Source organism: Agrilus planipennis, unplaced genomic scaffold (assembly GCF_000699045.2).
Source record: "Agrilus planipennis isolate EAB-ADULT unplaced genomic scaffold, Apla_2.0 scaffold92, whole genome shotgun sequence".
In the NCBI taxonomy this organism is placed as follows: domain Eukaryota; kingdom Metazoa; phylum Arthropoda; class Insecta; order Coleoptera; family Buprestidae; genus Agrilus; species Agrilus planipennis.
The window spans coordinates 389,466-410,851 of record NW_020438900.1 but is presented as its reverse complement, the minus strand read 5'-3'; the positions used below and the strand labels follow the sequence as shown (position 1 = coordinate 410,851).

Genomic DNA, 21,386 nt, shown 5'->3' with positions numbered 1-21,386 from the left:
GTTGAGTCCTTGAATCTCCCCCTCCCCGTCGACCATCACCATCACCGTCTGAACGATAGTCCCATCGCCTAGACCAGGGATGGCGAACCTTTATGTATCGACGTGCCATTTTTATAAAGAAAAGTTTAATCAGGTCAAAGACGTGCCATCAAATAATTTTGTCTCTGTGATTATTGGGAAAATAATAATAATATCAACTTAAACTTTTTTATTTACTACAAAAAAATAGGAACATTTTGCAATGTTTAAATTATACGTGTAATTTAAATTAAAGTAAAATTAGTGTTACTTTTGTTGTTGCAGATTAGATGACAAATACCTTATGCTAGGGTTGTAAGATGTTACTTTTAGCAGAATGCATGCTGAACTAGAGTTATTAGAGATAGATATTATTCATCCCTGAAAATAATGACTCGGAGGCATAGGTTGATGAAAAAATATTGTTAAAAGAGCATAAGCCAACTTCTTGAAACAATTAAAAGTGTTTGGTAACGCATTTCATGTTTCCAAAATTTTGTTATTAGCATTTTCACTTGTATTACCTGTCAATCTTTCTGTTTCAATTAGTTTCCTTGTTTCAATAAATTTTTGGATCCATATTGAACTAGACTTTATGATTGATATTAGTGACGTGCCCAAAATATTGTGTCGCGTGCCATTGGTTCGCCATCCCTGGTCTAGAAGATTGAAAGCTGAATCCTTTATGTAAAATCTTGCAGTGATCTGAAACTAGGGGACTATTGGTCCGAGGAAGTGAAAACTTTGTGATTCATTTCCAGTAGATAATGTTGATAGATAGTCTCTCCAATCTACATCGAGGTGTAATGCCGGAGAGTATGCTCCTTAAGGACAGTAGAGTGAAAAGTGAGAGTGTGGAAAATTCTTTACCTAAATAATCCAAGAAACCTACAGACCAGGTCAAATAGAACCGGATTCGAATCGGTGTAATCCAGTGAATCCGGCTACACAAAGGTTTATGGTCATGAACCTGAAACCCAGTCACCCAACTGAACCTATCGCATCAACACACTATAACAAGAAAAAGGACGAAGTCAAAAGTTTACCAATTAACACTCGCGCATTAAGTTTTTAATTTGTGAACTTTCGTGCGTGCTTCCAGTATATTCAGGGCTTGGAATCACTGTAATCCAATCCCTTTCTTGAACAAATGGTTACTTGTTAAGTTTGCCCTGTTTTTTCACCAATTTTTTGCAACTTAAAAAGTATATGTGAAAAAAAGAGAATATTACGTTCCGTTTAACGTAATTTTCGCGCTCCACTTCCTAAAACAAGCAATTTCTGTCCTCGGCAACGAAATTTCATTTTGCCCTTCAGTCTCGAGAATGCCGAGCTTTCCGGGAAACGGCCTATAACAGAAGCAACGAAACTAATTAACAAATTGGTAGGAACTTTAATTGAGTTTCCTTTCTTCAGCGGTTTAAGATACCTACCGCCGCGTTATCAAGTGGCATTTGCGACTTTATACGTAGATAGCAGTTTCAGGCGACGAAAAGTGTATCTATTGTAAATACATTTTCATTAAGCCATTCGTTAACTATACAGGTCCTCCCTATGTCCTTAATGATCTGAAAGCTTTGTTCTTTAAAGAATTGTATCACAAAAGCAATTCAACTTTTTGTTCTGTACCGTATCTATTACTTGTTACACAGGGTGTTTTGTGAACAGTACAGTGGCACCTTAAAATATTATAATAATCCTTTTTTCAGATATTTGCTAATCAGTTACGATTAATTAATAAAAACGGTTCATACGTTAATAGACAATAACTAGCTAGTTTTTGCGGCCATAGTTGTAGGTGAACTGAAGCTGTCCTCATTCGGATCTATAGGTTCCTAACGTTTCGCACATACATCATCAGAGATGAGAGGATCTTTGAAGAAGTTCGCCACTCAATTCAGACACTAACTAGACCGAAAAATTTTGAACTCAAATCATTGAACTTAGATAAGCAATAAGGATATCAATAAATCTCAAATAAAGTTGATGAAAGCTGTTTAATCAGTGATTTTAATTGATAACATATTTTGTCCTTTAATCTAGGTATAACCTTGCCGTAGTGAGAAGTCTTGAAAAATAGCCCAAACATGTATATAGGTAAATATATTGTCATCTTTATTTGTCCTGCACTTTTGCCCATGTAGAACATCCAACATCCTTAATTATTTGCCAACAATAATCTAATCTAGGTCTACCTCTACTCTTGTTTACTCCTGTTTCTGCCTCTAATATGTCATTGGGAATTAAAATTTGTAAAATCCGTTGAACATAAAAATGTTTGAAATGGAAAACGAAACCAGTTACAGGAATTTCTTGATACTGATTTAATAGAAATAATAAATAAGGCATTAGAGCAGAAATAATCGAAACGTGAAATCAATTTTGGTTTAGAAACAATGTTTCTTTTCGTTTCTTTTTGAGATACTTATCTCTAATCTGATAGTAATGGATTCGAGTTTTTATATAACAAAGGTTAAATAGTCCATCCGCCTTAACTAATACAGTGTAAATTCTTTATAACGTCACTCGATTTAACGACAAACTCCTTAAAACGTCGAAATTGCTTGACTTTGGTTGGTTTACATTGTTTTCTATACAATATTACACTCTATATAGCGTCACGCTCACTCTATTTAACGACAACAATGCGGCATTATAAATCATTGAGCAGTACTTTCTTACTTGCCGAAATAAATAAGAACTGCAGCTGTGTACGTTGTTGAAGAAGACGATCCTGTCCCTCCACCAAGCATCAAACAAGCACTTGATGCAGCGAAACTATTTAAAAAATACTTTTTATATAATCAAATTGATCCAGCAGTATCTCAAGATGTGAGTAAGATACGTAACAAAATACAATTAAATATCGGAGCAGCAAAAAACATCAGACGAAGATAACAGGCTATACACAATGTATGAATAATAATGTTCGTGTGCAAAATGTGTACTATATTGGTAAATGCATATTATTATAGAATAGTAAAATAATATCTTTTATTTCTCTCCATTTAACAAACACTCTTTATAACGCCGAAAAATGTTCAGTTCCTTAAGTGTCGTTATATAGAGTTTACACTGTAAGTATTAATCGGTAAGTCCGATTTGACGTCATCGAACTAGGTAGATATTAAAGAAAAGTATTTGTCTATTAATTAGCTGGATTACCTTGTAAACAAAAAAGAGCGCTATTTGAATCTATTTTTTTCTCAGTGACTTTTAGTGACAACTTTTCGTTGTACTGTAGGTAGGATAGAATAGAATAAACATTAAACATTTTCACCCTGTACGTGTGTATTAATGAAATTAGAAGCACTTTTACGAAGTTTTTAAAATAAAATATTGTTAAAAAACTATAATCAGTCTTACTTATCTCGTCTACAACTCCGTGCGTAATAAAAAGTTAATTTTTTGTGTTTCGCCATCGATGTTTGGAGTTTTCTAATTATTTATTTTACGTACTTCTGATGATTGTTTTTTTTTCCGACAATAAGCCCCTTTGTTGTTTTATTGAAGTTAAGTTCGTTTATTTCTAAACTTTCGGAGTTTTTCGTAATGAGACGCTCATATTGATTACGGTTATGAGTTCTTTCTTTTGTTTGTGAAAACAATAGAGCCAATTAGAAATGTTTTTTATGCCTTCCATGTTTAAAGATTATTATTGAAAATAAGTGCAATTTGCAGTCCGCTGTTTAATAGCATTTTTTTTTACTATTGCTGAAATTCTGCGTGAGCTTTTGTATCATATTTGTGCTTTTATTGTGACCAAATATAATATTTAAAAATATCGTTTGTATTTTTGATGAATTTAAAATTTTTCTGAAAATTTTTTTGAAAAATTGTTACCTTTTTCACTCTAAATCTTGGTTTGAGCGATTCATAAATCGATTAAGTATGTGTATAGTTTCTATGTGGATACTATAACGAAGCATAAATAAATAATTGCCCTGCACTTGTCGGAAGGGGTTAACAATAAAATAAAATACATAATAACAGAGATTAATGAGTTAAGTCTTTTGCTTCGGTCGTTATTATTCCTCAGTCTGGTGCACCCTTTTATCTGGGGATATTTTTAGACGTTTCGTAATTCGAGTGGTATTTGGAACCATAGATACGTACACATGTATGTTGATTTGAGTAATTAGAGTAATGGAAATAAAGCACTTATTTAAATGGAATACACTTAGGTGCATATATACCTAACTAGCTTCGTTAATTTCGGTCTAATTTTGTATGAGTACATGTCTTATTTGTGTTCTCTTGGTTTAAGAATTTTCAAAAAACAATTTTGTAATTGATTTTTTTAAAGTTAAAACATGTACCTACTAATTAAACGATTTGGAGGTATACACAATCAACTAACGGAAGAATGAAAATTAATTTCCTTAAAAATAGAAGGTGATCAAGCGAATAATGGCAGAGAACAGACAACCCAAAGACAAACACAACTAAGGAAGAGAAGCAAAATTCAAAGAATCCAAGTTCTTAAGAGAATTAAACGTTAAAGGAACGAAATTAGGAAGCCTGTCGTGTTACCCCATGAAGAAAAGAAAAAGAAGAAGAGAAGTGGAAAGGATTGGAAGATTTATACATGACTGCGAAACAAAACCCTGTAACTTATGTTAAAAGAAAGAGGAACTAATGAAACATATAATATAGAGGAATACGAAATTACTTAATGGTGGAGTAAAAAACAAAAATTGGAAGGAAACCATAAGAGAAAGAAGAAAAAATCTTCAGGGAATTGTATCGAAAAGAAAAATGACATCACTATTAGCTAAAGAATAGAAAGTAGAAGAAGTATTATATTGATAATTGAGAATCTGAAATAATGTACTATTCCGATTTACTAAAGCAAATGAAAAAAATAAAATAAAATAAAATAAAACGTTTTTTAAATCTGAAAACGTTAGTGGGGTAGTACGATAAATAACAGTAAGAAGTACATTGTAAACGTGGGATAGTCTGCCATTACAGTTTTATGGCCTGTTAAAAAACCAATTACCTACTTAGAAGTTAGAAATAATGACTTTTAGGCAGTAAAGATAAGGCGTTTTGTTTCAAATCTTTAACACAACCATATACTAAAAGACCCATTTAATATTAGTTGCGGGTTTAAGAGTTTTTATTGGGCCACGTCCAATAAACTGAATGTCGTCAAGTTTATCAAAATATTTTCATCGGCTTTCATTTCTGATTTTATAATTATTAATTTCGGACCAAGGATCTTCGATTTTCTCAAAAATATGTCTGGCATATTCGATAATATTTCGAGCCAAAAAGATTACTGAAATGTATTTGATTTATATTATCAAAAAATTCCCCCTTAATTTCCGAAATTTCCTTGCCGAAGAATTCATAATAATTAATTAATTTTGTAAATGTTACTGGATAATAAAATGATGTCTCAGACGTTTATAATAAATTTCTGCTTAGCAGTAGACCAAATGAATTCTTTGGGTCTACAGACAAGCGCGTTGCGATATCTATTAAATTATTGAACTGGGCCGCACGGGGTAGCTCTGCACTAACGCTTGGAAACCTTTATATCAATTTGCTATCATAAAGCAGAATTCATAATAATTAATTAATTTTGTAAATGCTACTGGATAATAAAATGATGTCTCAGACGTTTATAATAAATTTCTACTTAGCAGTAGACCAAATGAATTCTTTGGGTCTACATTCAAGCGCGTTGCGATATCTATTAAATTATTGAACTGGGCCACACGGGGTAGCTCTGCGCTAACACTTGGAAACCTTTATATCAATTTGCTATCATAAAGCAGCGAATTTATCAGATGGGTCAGTAAACTGCATTGGGACTAGCTATACAATTTTTATCTTGATATTTCTCTCAGACTTTGGCGACACACTCGATGGTGTTAATTTGAAAACAACAGTCCCAAGATCATGCTTTATTTTATCGAAAAATTCCATCAAGAATTGGTAGGTTAAACATATAGGTACACTTACTTTTCGAAGGATTGTAGGACTTAACTAACTTTCCAAAAATAGGTAACTAAACATTTGCAGAACATCCGTTTCGATTATTTCATCACATGCCGCTGTTGGTAGTAATTAAGTATATAGCCTGTTCAAAATTTGTTGATGTAAAATTCTCAAAAACGAGACAGGCCAATTCTTGGAACACAAAGCTCTAGCAAAATCATTATCCGGTACATCTCTAATAAATAGTAATGCTTGATCCATTAGGATAAAATTGAAGTTGAATGGAGAGAAGAAGGAGAAATAAAACTTTCCTGGTGTCGAAACAGGGATATAAAATTTGAAACTTGAAACGGATGCAATTGACTAGAACGTATTTTAATACAAATATTAGCGACGCCTAATGTCCAAGAATCTGCATGACATTAACAAAAATGTCTATGAAAAAGATTACTAGTAAACGGTTGTTTTACAACACAAATTAAACATTAATTTAGCTGTGTAGGTGAAAATCCTTGAACAGTATTGTATAGGATCGTGCTTTCTGGCATTTATCGATTATGAGCTTATTAATTTCGGTTTCCTTTCCCGTATTAAGCACAAACTAGTTGTTTTAATTAAAATGTATGTATGCAGAGAGCTATTGCATTCGGTTTTGAATCAATACTTGGGCTTGCAGCTTGGACAAGCGCGTATACAATTTAATTAATACGTCCGTTTGTAAAAATACAGTTTGCAGCAAATAAACACCGTATCGAATAATCATCAATAGATGTAGTGAACTAAGAACGAACGACCGATTGATTGATTGATTGTGAAAAATAACAAAAAGTAGTTTTTTTTTTGAGTAGGCGGTTGCCTGCCATTATAATACAATATGTTGTCCTGTATTATTATACTTTTTGTATCAAAAATTCCATCAGATTTTGCGCTCTAATTGCGTTTTCATCAAGTCCAACAATAATAAATTCGTACAAAGAAACAACATTGTATATGTATAATACGGAAGAGCCCTGAAGAAGAAAAATCATTGTTACGAAATTCAGAACAACCGCGTTCTAGTTATCGTACATTGTACTGCTGTTTCTTTTTTAGTCTTAGTTTTTCTCGAAAACTATTTACATTATTTTATAAGATTCTAAGAAATTGTGACTGTTTTTAATGGAGTCATCCAATACACAATTTATTGTACATCGAGAAAATAAAAATTCATGATTACTATGCAACGTTCGATTTTTTAATAGTTGCATTCAAAGATTTTTTTGTATAGATTTGGGAACAAGGATCTAGCAAGGAGTTAGAGATAGCTTTAAAAAAAATGGAAGCGGTATTGACAAAACAGCACTATATGAAAATAAAGTAAAACAAAAATACTGATATGCAAGGGAAGGAAAAGTAGGGAATGTGCGAATATAAAGGTAGGATACGAAAAATTAGAAGTGGCCGATTTTAGGTATCTAGGAAGTCAGATAAGTCAGGATGGAAGGAGTAGTAGGTATATAAAGCAGAGGATAGCGCAGGGTCGAGTCGCCTTCAATAAAAAGAAGTCACTTCTATGCTCGCGAACGGTTAATTTAAAAAATCGAAAAAGGTTATTAATTGATTGGAGCACGGCGCTGTACGGTTGCGAAACATGGATAGTGGGCGAGGCGGAAAATAAAAGGTTAGAAGCGTTCAAAATGTGGGGTTACAGGCGAATGATGAGGATACCGTGGATAGAGAAAGTTAGAAATGAAGAGCTATTAGAAAGAGTAAGAGAACAGAGGACTCTACGGAAGTCAATAATAAATAGGCGAGATAGGTTGGTAGAACACCTTCTCAGGCATGAAGGTCTAGTCAGACACATATTAGAGGCAGAAACGGAAGTTACGAGAGGTAGAGGTAGACATAGATTAGATTACTGTTTTCAAATAGTCAAGGATATGGGTTGGTCTAGTTTTAGGGATGCGAAGATTAGCTCAGGATAGGATAGAGTGGAGGTGCGTGTCCAATCATCAGTCTTAGGACTGACGTTATGATAATGATGAGATTTGACAACAATCACATTATATTACCCAAAAATACATTTTATCTTGATCCAGCAGTTGATACGTTAATTTTTGGGTAAGATTTTCCCAGAAATTACTAAAACTAATATTGTGGAAAAAAACAAGGTTCCTGGAAGTTCACAAATAAATTTGCAGAAAAATTAAAACAAATATTGATTTAGCAGATTTTCGGTAACTTTTTCCATTATCTTATCAACAAACATTTAGCATTGTAATCGGTGGAAGAACAGTTCAGGATTTATGCTGTACCTAGGTTCCAGTTTTCTTTCAGTTTCTAGAAAATAATTTTGAGATTTAATTTCTAATTTGTTCTACAAGAGATTCGTGCAACAATTTAACGCTGGTTTAAGTAAATCTGATATTGCAATATAACTCTAAAAGCACTAATAACTTTCACTATTATTAAAGATTTGGTACATTATGATTTTGAAAAGCTGATATTTGTCTCTGCATTACCATTATATATTATAGATCATGTCTAAAATTGCTGACAATGAGTTAAATGTTGTTAGTGTTGATGCAACATGGTTAATTTAATCGTGTTAACAAATTACAAATATAAGTACTATGAAAGTAATACGATAATCGATTCTTTAAACTGCCGGTTAAAAGACCAACGAAAGAAGAAAAATGAGTCTAAAATTAGTAGCAAAAAGGTCAATACTTTTTAAATTAGTGTTGCAAATTTCCTGCACTTCCTTGATTGATCGTTTAAACCGTATTAAATATTGCAAATGTTAGTATACATAGAAAAGGAAGTTTCATATTTTCGTTAGTGGATCAAGGTTATTCAACGATAGTGAATAACAGTTTAACTTTTAACTGTTATTATTAAGTGAAGTTGTAATTTGTCAAGCAGATGTTGTTGCTGTTGTTGTTTTTATTATTTTGTTGTGTATACTTTTGATTTTCTTTCTGGCTAGCCTAGGAAAGTTAAAGGAAAGTCATTCGGTGAAACAGAAGGAAAGAAGGTCAATATGGTGCAGCTGACGCCTATTTCAGCTGAATTAATGAGCGTGAATTAAATTATATTGCCTTCCAGCCAGATATCTACTCTAATATAATGAATGGTCGCAGTAGAAGTTACTAGGATTGTTAAATTTAATAATAGTAAGATACAGGACCGGGTTTGTAAATTTTTTGTGGCCGAACGTCCCGTTAAACAAAGTCTCACTAAAGCTGCATAACGATTATGGATTTCATCTTTATCCAAGTATATTTTTTATATACCAGGAATGGAGTATGGATAATAAACAAAATTTCAAATATTTTAACGGTTTTCTCCTGTTGAGTCTTAACAATTTTATTAGTTATAACGTTTGGTAAAGATTCCTTGATACGTTCCTGCTTTTAGTAGAATTATTTATTTGTGGCGTTTCGAACAGAAGAAAGTGACCTAAAACGAGAGGAAACGACCAAAGATAATTATGTTTGTATTACTTATCTTTTGTTGTTAATGACTTGACTGTTGATAAATAGCAAAAAATACGTAAGAAGTGTGTACCACTGGCTAAGCGTTACACTCTAACGAATTTGCAAGTAAAATACTTGAAATCAATACAAGTATTATTATTATTATTATAAAGAGAAAAAACCAGTGAAAGGTGCTATAAAGTGTATCTAAGTAATACCTACTTTTATAGCAGTTCAGTGTACATGTAGTTGATTTGTGACCGCCTGCAGAAACGTCGGCATTTTAGGTTAAATCATAGCAATTCGTTGTACATGTAGCTGATTTGTGACCGCCTGCAGAAACGCCGGCGTTTTAGGTTAAATCAAAGAAGTAACCGTATTGTATAGAATATCATTCTTTGTGACTAGGGATGGAACCCCAAATAAACAATTGCAGTCCACTTAATTCTCGGATTGATTTGATTGAGTTTTACGTTAGCATGCGATTGTTTAACGTCGAGCAGCTTCAACAAAAAATTTCTAGATTGACGCCTGTAACTTCATCGGGTGTCGATTACAAAACAAAAACCAATACGGAACAACGAAATCATCGCAAAAGAATTAAGTGATTTTGTTTTGTTTCATAATAACACAATCACCGATTATATTTTCCACAAGAAGCGATCGATAGTGCCCTGAACCGAGAAAACTCCTTCCGCTCGTTGGATGTTAAAAGCCCTTTTCCAACCCTTCACAATACATATACATCCGTACTGTTCTTTTGCTCGCTTCACTTTCTGAATTTGCGGCTTTTATTATTTAACCGAAGTCGTTCAATGGTAAAGAAGGTCCGCGCACAGCAGGACAACGGACAATCGTTTGTAATAAGGCAATATGGTGTTTGTTTTCACGTTAATTGCACCCGAATCGTTGATGCAACCTCAAAGGCCGACTCATGTCGTACGTAATAATTGCCAGTAACGAGGACATTAGAGAAAATCTATTATTATTATTGTACTCGAGGAATAATAGTAGACGTAATATCTAACCGTATCCAGAAAACTACACTTTTTGTTTCGTGGATTTCGAAATTGTAAGCAATGCGAATGATGCAACGCAACACTTACAATTAGTAAATCATAATTAACGAATTATAGTGGAATTCGTTTATTATGACTCCGCTTATATTGACTAACCGCTGAATATGAAGTAATTGTAGTGTTAAGTTTGGTTTTCATTTTAAATTTTGTATAGGAAAGTTTGGATATAATGACTCCGTTTAAAATGACATACCGTTTATTATGACTGATTCTCAAGAAATCATATCCGGCTGTAGTGACCCAAATGATTAATAATAACATTTTCGCTCATTTTTCTGATCCTTCTTGTGTATATTGATATTACAATTCATCGTTCTTTTTCTTTTTCTGTTAATAAATATATTTACAATTTGTAGTTTTTCTCTCTATTAAATTAAATAACTAACCAAAATAGAAAGTTGTTTATTTTCTAAGACTATGCTTTGTATGACGCCCGCTTAGTATGACGTGCTTGTTAGTTCCCTTCGATGTCTTTATAAGCGGATTCTACTCTGACCGAGGTATAGTTGAAGAAATGTTGAATATTCTTCGTATTCTAAAATATGTTTTTCAACGTTTTATTTTTAAGTAAGTAGGCACTTTTATTTGTGGAGCATGTCCCGAAATTTCTGTTTTTTGTCTTATAATCTGAGTCATTTCTTCGTATTAAAAATGCACCTCGTTTTCAATCTCTCTCGCGTACCGAAAGCAAGAAATCCACTCTGAGAGGGCAAGTTTTCCACGAAGCGTAGCGAGAGCAATAATCCAAACAAATTAATATTTATCAGCCGAGAGGGTTGAATTGCACGGAAGTCTTTGAGGGCTCGTAAAGGTGGTTGGCGTGGAGCAATTATAATTGATTCTAGCAGAAAAAAAAAGAAGAAGAAAAAGTCGTACACCCTCTCTCGAGCATTTTTCTGCAGTTTCACTGCAGTCTGTATGCTACTTATACAGGTAAACTATGGAAATTTTGCTAAAATTATTTTCAACTGCATACCTAATAATAATAATAATGTTCCAAGGCTATTGATTTCAGATTGAACATTCATTTTTCTTTATGTAAGTCTTTCAGTTGAAGTTGTTTACATAGCATCGATTGGTGGGTAAATTTTCTTCTTCAAAGGCGCTTTTCTGCAATACTTTTATGGCATTTGAGTATATTGAAACGATTTTTATTAGAGTAACAAATGCTATTTATTTGAACTTGTTTCAGTAGAAGACTTCCGTTTTCTTTTAAGATTTTCTGTGTACCAAGAAACTGATACCTGTTACAGACATTCAAAAAAAAATTATTGAGACATTTTGAGCAGTTTTTAATGCTGATTTTTTTGTAGCGCCGAAAAAAAAAAGCAAAAGTAAAAGCAAACAATAATAGCATGGAACAATTGTGTAATTCATTGTATTACTTATTATTGTTTCCTTATGGTTAGCATTATTGGTTTGCTAATTGTTTTTGTTTATTGTGTAGCATTGTAAAAGTATTTATTGTATTACTAATTATGAGCAAATGGCCTTTATTATTAACTACACGTTTAAATTAACATTGTTAATAACTATAATTATTTATAGAAGTAGGAACACGATTTTCTTTTTTCACTTATTATTATTATTCATACTATCGGACATGTCACTAACGGATCAAAACAATATTTTACTTGACTGTAACCAATCCGAGATCGTACTGACGTAGTATGAAACTTGTAGAGATATGCAAATAGTTTTTTTAAAAGTGTTTCAATACAAAATGCAAATACTTTTTTGATTTGTTATTTCAAATGTAAAATACAAAATAGTTTTCCCTTTTGTATTTTACATGCGAAATGCAAAATACGTATTTTCAAAATATTTTTTTTTCAAATAAATACTTTTTTGTAGTACCTATTTAACCTACATTTACTTAAGTGTGGTGTTTGCACTATATCAGGAACTGCGAAGATTGAATAAGATTCATATTTTTTCTGTTTGGAGTGATTGAGATATAGTTTTTCTATCTTTATATTATAGTTTCTTCCGTTCAGAAACATTTTTATTTTATTTCTTCCTTTAATTATTCTATTATTCTTAATTAATTCTTCTTTTATTTCTATTCCTTATTTACCTTTTTTAACCGTTTTAATTGGAAAAAAGACACTGATGCTAAAATAGTTTGCTTAGCGTGAAACCCCATTTTATTTCTGATCTTTTACACATTGTAATAAGAGAAAAAAATGGAATCCATAGTTTCTTTAGCTTTGGGTTCATCTAATAAATGAAATTTTTCGAATCGTTTTCTAAGAATTTTGGATTATACGTATTAGCACACCACAATATCTTCTAGTTTTGTTTTACACGGATGGCGTATATCAATTCGATATTGTTTTGCGGGCTGTTTCGTCGTAATTCATAGAATTTCGTAGTTCCTTGCTAAAGGTACGATAAGTTGTGATTTGACAGGTGCTGATATCAACTTGGAACTTCAAAATTTCATGGACCATGACATTGAACCCGGAAAACAATATCGATCCAATATTTTAGATGATCTATTTCCAAGGAGTTTAGAATTTTTTGGGCTCTCTTTAGTTAAAGAACTTACAAGGCTATTCAAGGAATGTCTCTTTGTCCCCCTTTTAAGCTTGTAATACCTTCAATGGCTAATGTGAGCACCTATTATTCATCATTTCATATAGTTTGATCGGTGATACTAGCAAAACTTTTAACGGCAAAAATGTGTTTTGTATTTTACAAATAGAAAATACGTTTGGAAACACATTATTTATGTTATAATATCATATAACAATAGAGAATAAATACATACGTATTGATTCACATTATAGTATTATATACGTCTTCAATTTTTCGCATTTACCAATATAGCTGTATCCATGCCCTTTTTTTGATTAACGGAAAATTAACTGAAGCTCGGTAATGAGATTTATATCGGATCAAGAACGTATCCAGAGCGGCTACTAGTGCGGATCTAGCATAAAGCTCGATTTATACTATCGATCCGGTTACTGTCCGGTCACAGTTAAATAAAATATAGCATACATTTCTTGTGGCACTATTCATATTATAAGGAATGGTCAAGTAACAGCCTGCAATATCTCTCTTCAACGATATTTTGATGTAACTGTAACTGAACTATGACTTGCCCGATAATATGAACAGGCATCTAATGTTCATTTACTGTAGGTGTTTAATTTATTTCAACACTTTTTTATTTACTGTTTCCAGTGAAGTATAAGAGCCCTTCCAAACCAGACTTTTCAGTTTCCATTTAAAACAGTTCTTTAGTTCTTGTTTCGTCAACCGCACAATTTTCCTCTCTGTAGTTCCAATTATTAGATTTAGAACAAATGCGGGTCGAACCAACCAACCCAAAATAGATCAAAGACGTGTACCCACCTCCGTCGGTCAAAGAGTGACAAGTTTTTTGTTCTATTCTACTATGGTGGAGTGAAGTTTAAATTCATCGACTTTGTTCGAAGGCGTTGTTTGTAGTTTTTAAAACATGTTAAATTTTTAAATATACATAGTTAGAAAGTAAACGATTTTGACGTATAAAAGTGGCTGAAAACATTGTATGTAGACTGCTAAAACACGGGAAAAATACTGCTTTTTCCAGGTGAAAAATTAAATTGTCAAAGAAATTGATAAATAACAGGGACAAGATCAATAGTTTACACAAACTGTTTGTAGATAGGTATGTACTTATAAAAAGATAATGGATTGCCTTGCAATGTGTAGCTCTATTGTATCCAAGAAATAATGAAATTAATTGTAAAAGTTCATGGGTAGGTGTAAGATTTATACTCTGACAGATGACGCAGTTTATTAAGTAAACTCATTCTTATATGATTAAGCCCGAATCAAGACAGCATCAGTTCACCTGCTGGCCGCGAAAGTCTTTACCAACTCAAAAATGCTTTTGAAATTCTATGTCTCCTATTTCCAGATATATTTTAATTTAAATGAAATGAAATACGTAAAAATAATTGCCCTTAGGTATGGTAGGTGAAACACCTACAGTTAATAAAAAAAAAAAAAACTATCCTCCCTAAATCTTAAATTAAACCAAAAGCAAATAAAAAATGTAACTAATTAAATTACTTTACTAGCTATGATAGTTTACGCAGTCTAAATAAAATTTTTTTTATAAATTATGCTGGAACAACAAAATTATGTATTTGATTTCTAAATTTTTTAGGCGGAAAGGTTAATTTATGTTCCTATATACTTCGTAGATGATATTAGGTCATACTGAAATTGAACGTTTTATATTTTTACTAGCTGTCCCGGCAGACTTCGTACTGCCCCAATCGATATATAAAAGACCTAAATTTTTGTATAAAATAAACTTAGTTGACAAATGTCAAATATTATGGTTGCGTTCAGAAATTTAATTTGACAGAACTTAAGATTTATCAATCTACATAAAAATAATCTGAAAGATTAGTTAACAACTTTCATATTTATTCACCTTTTAAACCTTCCCTGGACTTCCACAAATAATTCAAGACCAAAATTAGCCAAATCGGTCCAGCCGTTATCGAGTTTTAGCGTGACTAACGAACAGCAATTCATTTATATATATATAGATATGTAGGTAGAACGGTGTACAGAACTTATTTACCTATAACATTTGAAAAACAATCGCTTTATTTAACAACGTATTTGATATTCATTCTGCCCACGTATTTTGATAAAAATGAGGAAAACAACGTCGCGCCATATCGATTGCTTTCCTTTGTTTTTGTTTTTCTTTCTTTCTGTTATATCTCGTAATACTGACTTCAATATCATATTGTTTTCTTCTTGGTTTATTTTACTAATTTACGAGAAATTATTTGTCAGAAATTTGACTAATTGAAATATCTATAGATAGGCATGCATTTTGTTTATTTCTTTTACAGCAAACCGTCTGAACGAGTACATTTCACATTACGAGCCCTTAGATTATGACACGTGGGAAGTGCACAGGGCACACCAGAGGGCGAAGCGGTCTGTTATCAGGGACGATGCCGTGAATGTCCAATTTAAAGCTCATAATCGTGAGTTTCGTTTGAGACTGAAAAGGGACTTGGACGTCTTCGCCGACAAGCTGGAGGTCCATGGTCCAAACGGTAAACCCGTACATGTTGATACCGCTCACATATACAAAGGTCGTGTTATCGGTAAGTCGTAGAGTCTATTAAGTAATGTTAAGACTACGAAAGATTTAAATGAGTTGAGTATTCCTAAAAAACACTCTGTATCTTTTTATTTTTTTGACGGTAGTTTTCTAAAATATGGCTTAAAACGGGGATGTTTTTCTTTTTTTATCGTACCGTTTTGATAATATCGCAGCATTGAAAGCCGTTGGCGCAGATATTCGTTTTTTCTCATCCCTTAACTGTTTCATGAGCGTCGACTGTTGAATATTTGAAAACTGAAGCGTGAATTTGTGTCAAATCGGTTTATACAAACCCCACAATAAGCACTGAGCTTTTTGTAAAATACGAAATACTTTACACCATTATTCATTACGCTATACGGAAACAGCTGTGCTTTAATCGCTGTTACCATGGTTACGATCAATAAGCCACGAATGAGCAATGGGCCCGTGTGATAAAAGAAACAACAACTATGTAATACTAGGTTGAAATAAAGTGCAATTTTTTATATTTATTAAACTGTAAAACTAAAAATAGTAATGGCGGTACACTTTTGTATTGTCCATTGGAATGAGGCGGTTTAGTTGTGGGTATTTTTGAATTTTTTCACCCTCTTAGCGTTGTCACTTTTCGAATTATCTTCTCTTCAAATGTTATTCCCCTTGTTGTCACGTCGTACGGACGTGTCTCGCAGGGATTGTACTTTGGACCTTTGCTGTTTATTTTTCACAGGCGAGCCAGACAGTGTTGTGTTCGGATCGGTGATAGATGGGGTGTTCGAGGGTAAAATAGTCACTCCCAAGGGGAATTTTTTCGTCGAGAAATCGTACCGATACTTTCCCGAACACAAACACCCCAACCGGACATTCCATTCAGTAATTTACAGAGAAGATCATGTGTCTGATCCTTACGAGAACCGTCGTGCAGGCAAGAAATTCTTCAATTTACATGCGAACGTTTGAATTCTATTTGTTTGTTCTCGAAAGGTCATGGAAGCGGCTGCGGGATCACAGACGAGGTCAGTCAGTGGATGGAAAAGGTTCAGAATGCAGCCGTAGAAGATCCACCTCCCAATTCCAAAGAAAAGTACAGAAAACGTAAGAAAGCTCACGACAAAACCAAAGATAATAAACCAAAAGAACATTATAATAATAACACGTTACATGATGATTTTGTAAATAAATATTCACGGGAAGCGAACGAGCCCTACTTCTCTCGTGTTCGTAGAAAAAGGGCGACGAAAACTAGAGAAGAGAATAAGAACACGTGTTCTCTGTTCATACAAACGGACCCGCTCATTTGGAAGCACATCAAGGAGCAATTTCCCGAGGTAAGGAAGAACGCAGTTCCGTTTTTGTTGGACTTGGAAGTATTCTTGTATTTTTAGCCCACCGATCGTCAGAAAGAACTGGAAAGAAACGAAAAAACCCGAGAGGAAATTTTGTCTCTCATCGCTCACCACGTTACTGCCGTTAATTATATTTACAGGGATACAAAGTTTGATGGTAAATTCGAACATCGGAACATCAAATTTGAAGTCCAACGAATAAAGGTAAGAATCTCAAAATAAAATTTACCTACATTTGTCATAAATGTTTTTATATCAAGAAGACTAGTGCCCCTACCTTCTTTCTTCTGGTTCAATTTCCCTTGAAGTCCAATTTTTCTGTATTTTACATTTATAATTGGACTGTGTTCAGAAATTATGCAGATTTTTCATATTTTTGAATTTTTAGAATGATTTCGTTCTCGCTTTAACACGTTAAACTTAACAAAATAATTCGAATTGGTCTGTATTCTGTCGAAACTGCCAGACGCGGATCGCGATTTCGATTCTTTTTGGATCTCATCAGCGCGTCGCATGCAGCTCCGACAGAACACTTTTACCTGCTGTCTTAACAGTACGTTTTAGAAAATACCACAAATGGCGCAGTAAACGCCATCTGTAGCACGATGCTACATTTTAGGATTACGTATGCTCCAACAAGGTCCATTTAAAAATATGGATGTCGACTTGCTGAAACGAATCCTGGCGTAGCTCACCTCAACGTGATAGGCACGTTACCATAATCGAACAAAATAATTCGAATTGGTCTGTATTCTGTCGAAACTGCCAGACGGGGATCGCGATTTCGACCTTTTTGGATCTCATCAGCGCGTCGCTGCAGGCAGCTCCGACGTTAAACTTAAAAAAAGTTTTTATTATTGAATGTTAGTGATGGAACTTATCCTACAGTTAGGCCTTTTCAATAAATAGACCCATATTTTTCAAATAAATTTGATCGATATCAATATCAGTACTCTACTGACCCATAATAAGCGGGAGGTCTCTTATCTCTACCTACTGACAATAACTCAACTTTTATAATTACTTACTTGTTACCTATTGAAGATGAGATTGGGTTTTTAAAACATGTTTACTTTTAATCCACTTTACAACCGACGACAGGATCGACGTTAAGAAAAAACTTTTCTCGTTAAACTTATAGATTGACGATGACACAACGTGCCACTGTGGCCCTAATGAATGCGAACCGAACCAGTTTTGTTTGGAAAATATCGATGTTAGTAACTTTTTGAACATACATTCCCTTGGCAATCACGAGGATTTCTGTCTCGCGTATGTCTTCACCTATCGGGATTTTACGGGGGGCACTTTGGGATTAGCGTGGGTGGCGTCAGCTTCTGGAGCTTCCGGCGGAATATGTGAAAAGTACAAGACGTATACGGAAACCATCCACGGAATGTACCAATCAACCAAACGATCACTTAACACGGGTATCATAACTTTTGTTAACTACAACAGCAGAGTACCACCGAAAGTGTCGCAACTTACCCTGGCCCATGAAATTGGACATAATTTTGGATCGCCGGTAAGTGTTATTATTTTTTTTTTTAATTTAAGACGGAGTAAAAAGTTAAAAAATTAAGTTTTATGTTTTCTTTTCCTTTAAAAAGTTTACGTGTATATAATTACCAGTTATTATCGTATATCGTATTTTATATTATACCTAGTAGTAGGTATTGTTAATACGTAGTATGTTATTTTTAATTTACCTTGAAAACTTTTATTGGTGTAATTTTTTGTATCTATCTGCTAATATTTATGAATCACTCCATTCTCCGCGATTATATTACATTACATGAGTAAATGCTGGATTTTAAGTTCTCGTCTGGTTGCAGTTTTTTTAATTGATATTTGCTTCAATTTAGTCGCTTGTTTTCTTTAAAGGTCAGAAAGGTTCCTCAATGACTTCACAACAAACATATTTGCTGAATTAATATAAATAAATCGATCAATTAAAATATATTGTCATCAGGAAAAATTATATAAAAAGATTACGTAATAATCGTACATTTTAATTTATTCGAATAAATAACTGGAAAGTTGAGTATGAATAAATGAGAATTTATAATGTCTTAAAGGATCACTACTATCAGCAAAAATTTACAATATTGTATCATGAAAACATTTGCCTCAAATTAAAAAACATCATTAATACTAATTTATTCTTTTAAAGCATGATTATCCTCCAGAATGTAGACCTGGTGGTCTGAATGGCAATTATATCATGTTCGCATCTGCAACTAGTGGAGATCGTCCAAACAACAGTAAATTTTCCAGCTGCAGCATTGGCAATATTTCCAGCGTTTTAGACGCGATTTTTGAGACCAAGAAGCGAAATTGTTTCTCTGCGTCGGCGGGAGCCTTCTGTGGCAATAAGATTGTCGAAGCTGGTGAAGAATGCGACTGCGGGTACGACAACCTGGAATGTATGGACAGCTGCTGCTACCCCCGAATTGTCGATCCTCTGGACAAAGTTATGAACCAATCAGCCAAAGGATGTCATAAAAGAAAAAAGGCCCAATGCAGGTCAGTAATGTTATTACACTTTTTTACTATTTAAAGGCCATTTTGTGAGATACCTTTGGTTAGACTTACAATTTACTACATTACTACAATGGACGGTTGGGTTTTTAAGCACCCCTTTTTGAGTTTTGGTTTCTTCTTGGAACTTTAGTTTTTTAAAAAAGAACTCATAATCTTTTACACAAACTTTATTCCAAAAAAAAAACACCTTTTGACAATTACTTACTAACAATACCCTATGGGCGGAAGTTAGTCGGACATTACAAGTCTTAAAAGTAAAAGTACAGTACAGGTGAAGATGCACCTGTATTTATAATTTAAATTGGCTGATACTGCAATCTGTGCGAAACACGCCATACCTCGCGTGGCGTGACATCTTGCGATGCGTGGCGTGATTCTGTTATGGGAACACGTGTTATCTTGGATAACTTTTGGTGTTAATAATTGTGATGTCTTTAATGTCTTTTTTTATTCTAGTCCTAGTCAAGGTCCGTGCTGCAGTGGTGAAACTTGTACCTTCATCCCCGCGTGGCGTAACGAGGTGTGTAAAACCGAGTCTGACTGTTCACGCTCTTCAAAGTGTAACGGTTTGTCCGCGGAATGTCCTCCCCCTAGTCCAAGACCGGACAAAACGCGTTGTAACAACGGTACTCAACTGTGTATTAAGGGCGAATGTAGCGGTTCGATATGCCTCGAGTGGAATCTCACCGCCTGCTCCCTTAATTCCAAGGACAATCCTAATATGGACAAACGAAAACTGTGTGAACTTGCATGCCAAAATGGTACAGATATATGTCGAAGCACTAGTGAGTTTGCACATATCGTCGGTTTGCCACCAGGTGGCATCAGTCTGAGACCTGGTTCACCCTGTGATAACTTCCAGGTAACGTTTTGTAATTTCTTAATTTTTCGTGAAAATATGTATTGTGGTCGTTTTTGTCAGGGTTATTGTGATGTATTTTTAAAATGTCGTGCCGTGGATGCCGATGGTCCCTTGGTAAGACTGATGAACCTCCTTTTGGACGAGGAGACTCTCACAAATGTGGCCCAATGGATCACTGAATTTTGGTGGGCAGTAGTTTTAATCGGAGTTGGTTTTATAATTTTTATGGGGCTGTTTATAAAATGTTGCGCTGTACACACGCCCTCTTCGAATCCCAAAAAACCACCCGCTCGAAGACTGAGTGAAACTCTTCGCAGGCCGATGAATACATTACGGAGAATGGTAAGGGAAAAAAGCTTAATTTTTATGTGACGTAGTCAACTTAGTGTGTTACCTTCTCTTGTAGCGACACCATCATGGTGGAATGCATTCAGTCAATGTACCTGGAGCTCCTGGTAGAGCACGAAGCGATAGACCAAACAGGCCATCAGCTAGCCAGGGCCCCAGACCTGGTTATGGCCAAGGAAGAGGACAGCATTACATAGCCAAAGGTACACATTTTTTTGTTTTGTTCTGTTTTACCAGCTACATATTTCGCTTTTTATTATCATTTTAATTTAGTACTTTATACAATCATTTGCATTTGAGAGAATATTGCTATTACAATCACTTTACGAAAGCTATTAATTTTTTAACAAGAGATTGTTTTCCTTTTTAATTCGTTTCGTTAATTACCAAAACATTCACAAGCGAGCATTTCATCTTTTGTTTTGAAATGGTAAACGTTAATTAATGAACTTGTTTCATGACTAATTATAAATTCGAGGCTGTGTATTTATATTTATTTAATTAAAAGTAGAAATTCTTTACAAAGTCGGGAAAACGTTATGTTTTCATGTAGCAAAATGTCTAATCCTTCTTTTTATCATCTTTCTTTTCTTTTATGGCAATTATATTTTAGGTGTCTAATTTGTTCTCTTTATTGGTATTGGAAGTAGTTTTAATCGGAGTTGGTTT

The 21,386-nt window shown here is 33.8% G+C and overlaps 1 protein-coding gene across 3 annotated transcripts in view; it reads left to right on the top strand.

Annotated features, from left to right (window-relative positions):
* Positions 1 to 21,386, top strand: part of LOC108734964 (disintegrin and metalloproteinase domain-containing protein 10) — a 38,685-nt gene that overhangs the window by 6,908 nt on the left and 10,391 nt on the right. For all 3 annotated transcript variants that reach the window (XM_018466743.1, XM_018466742.1, XM_018466741.1), the window contains exons 2-10: positions 15,376 to 15,636; positions 16,348 to 16,542; positions 16,602 to 16,945; positions 17,003 to 17,167; positions 18,105 to 18,488; positions 19,137 to 19,489; positions 19,964 to 20,369; positions 20,430 to 20,711; positions 20,776 to 20,920. In XM_018466743.1, coding sequence (XP_018322245.1) covers positions 15,376 to 15,636; positions 16,348 to 16,542; positions 16,602 to 16,945; positions 17,003 to 17,167; positions 18,105 to 18,488; positions 19,137 to 19,489; positions 19,964 to 20,369; positions 20,430 to 20,711; positions 20,776 to 20,920 — 2,535 coding nt within the window. The remainder of the gene's footprint in view (positions 1 to 15,375; positions 15,637 to 16,347; positions 16,543 to 16,601; positions 16,946 to 17,002; positions 17,168 to 18,104; positions 18,489 to 19,136; positions 19,490 to 19,963; positions 20,370 to 20,429; positions 20,712 to 20,775; positions 20,921 to 21,386) is intronic.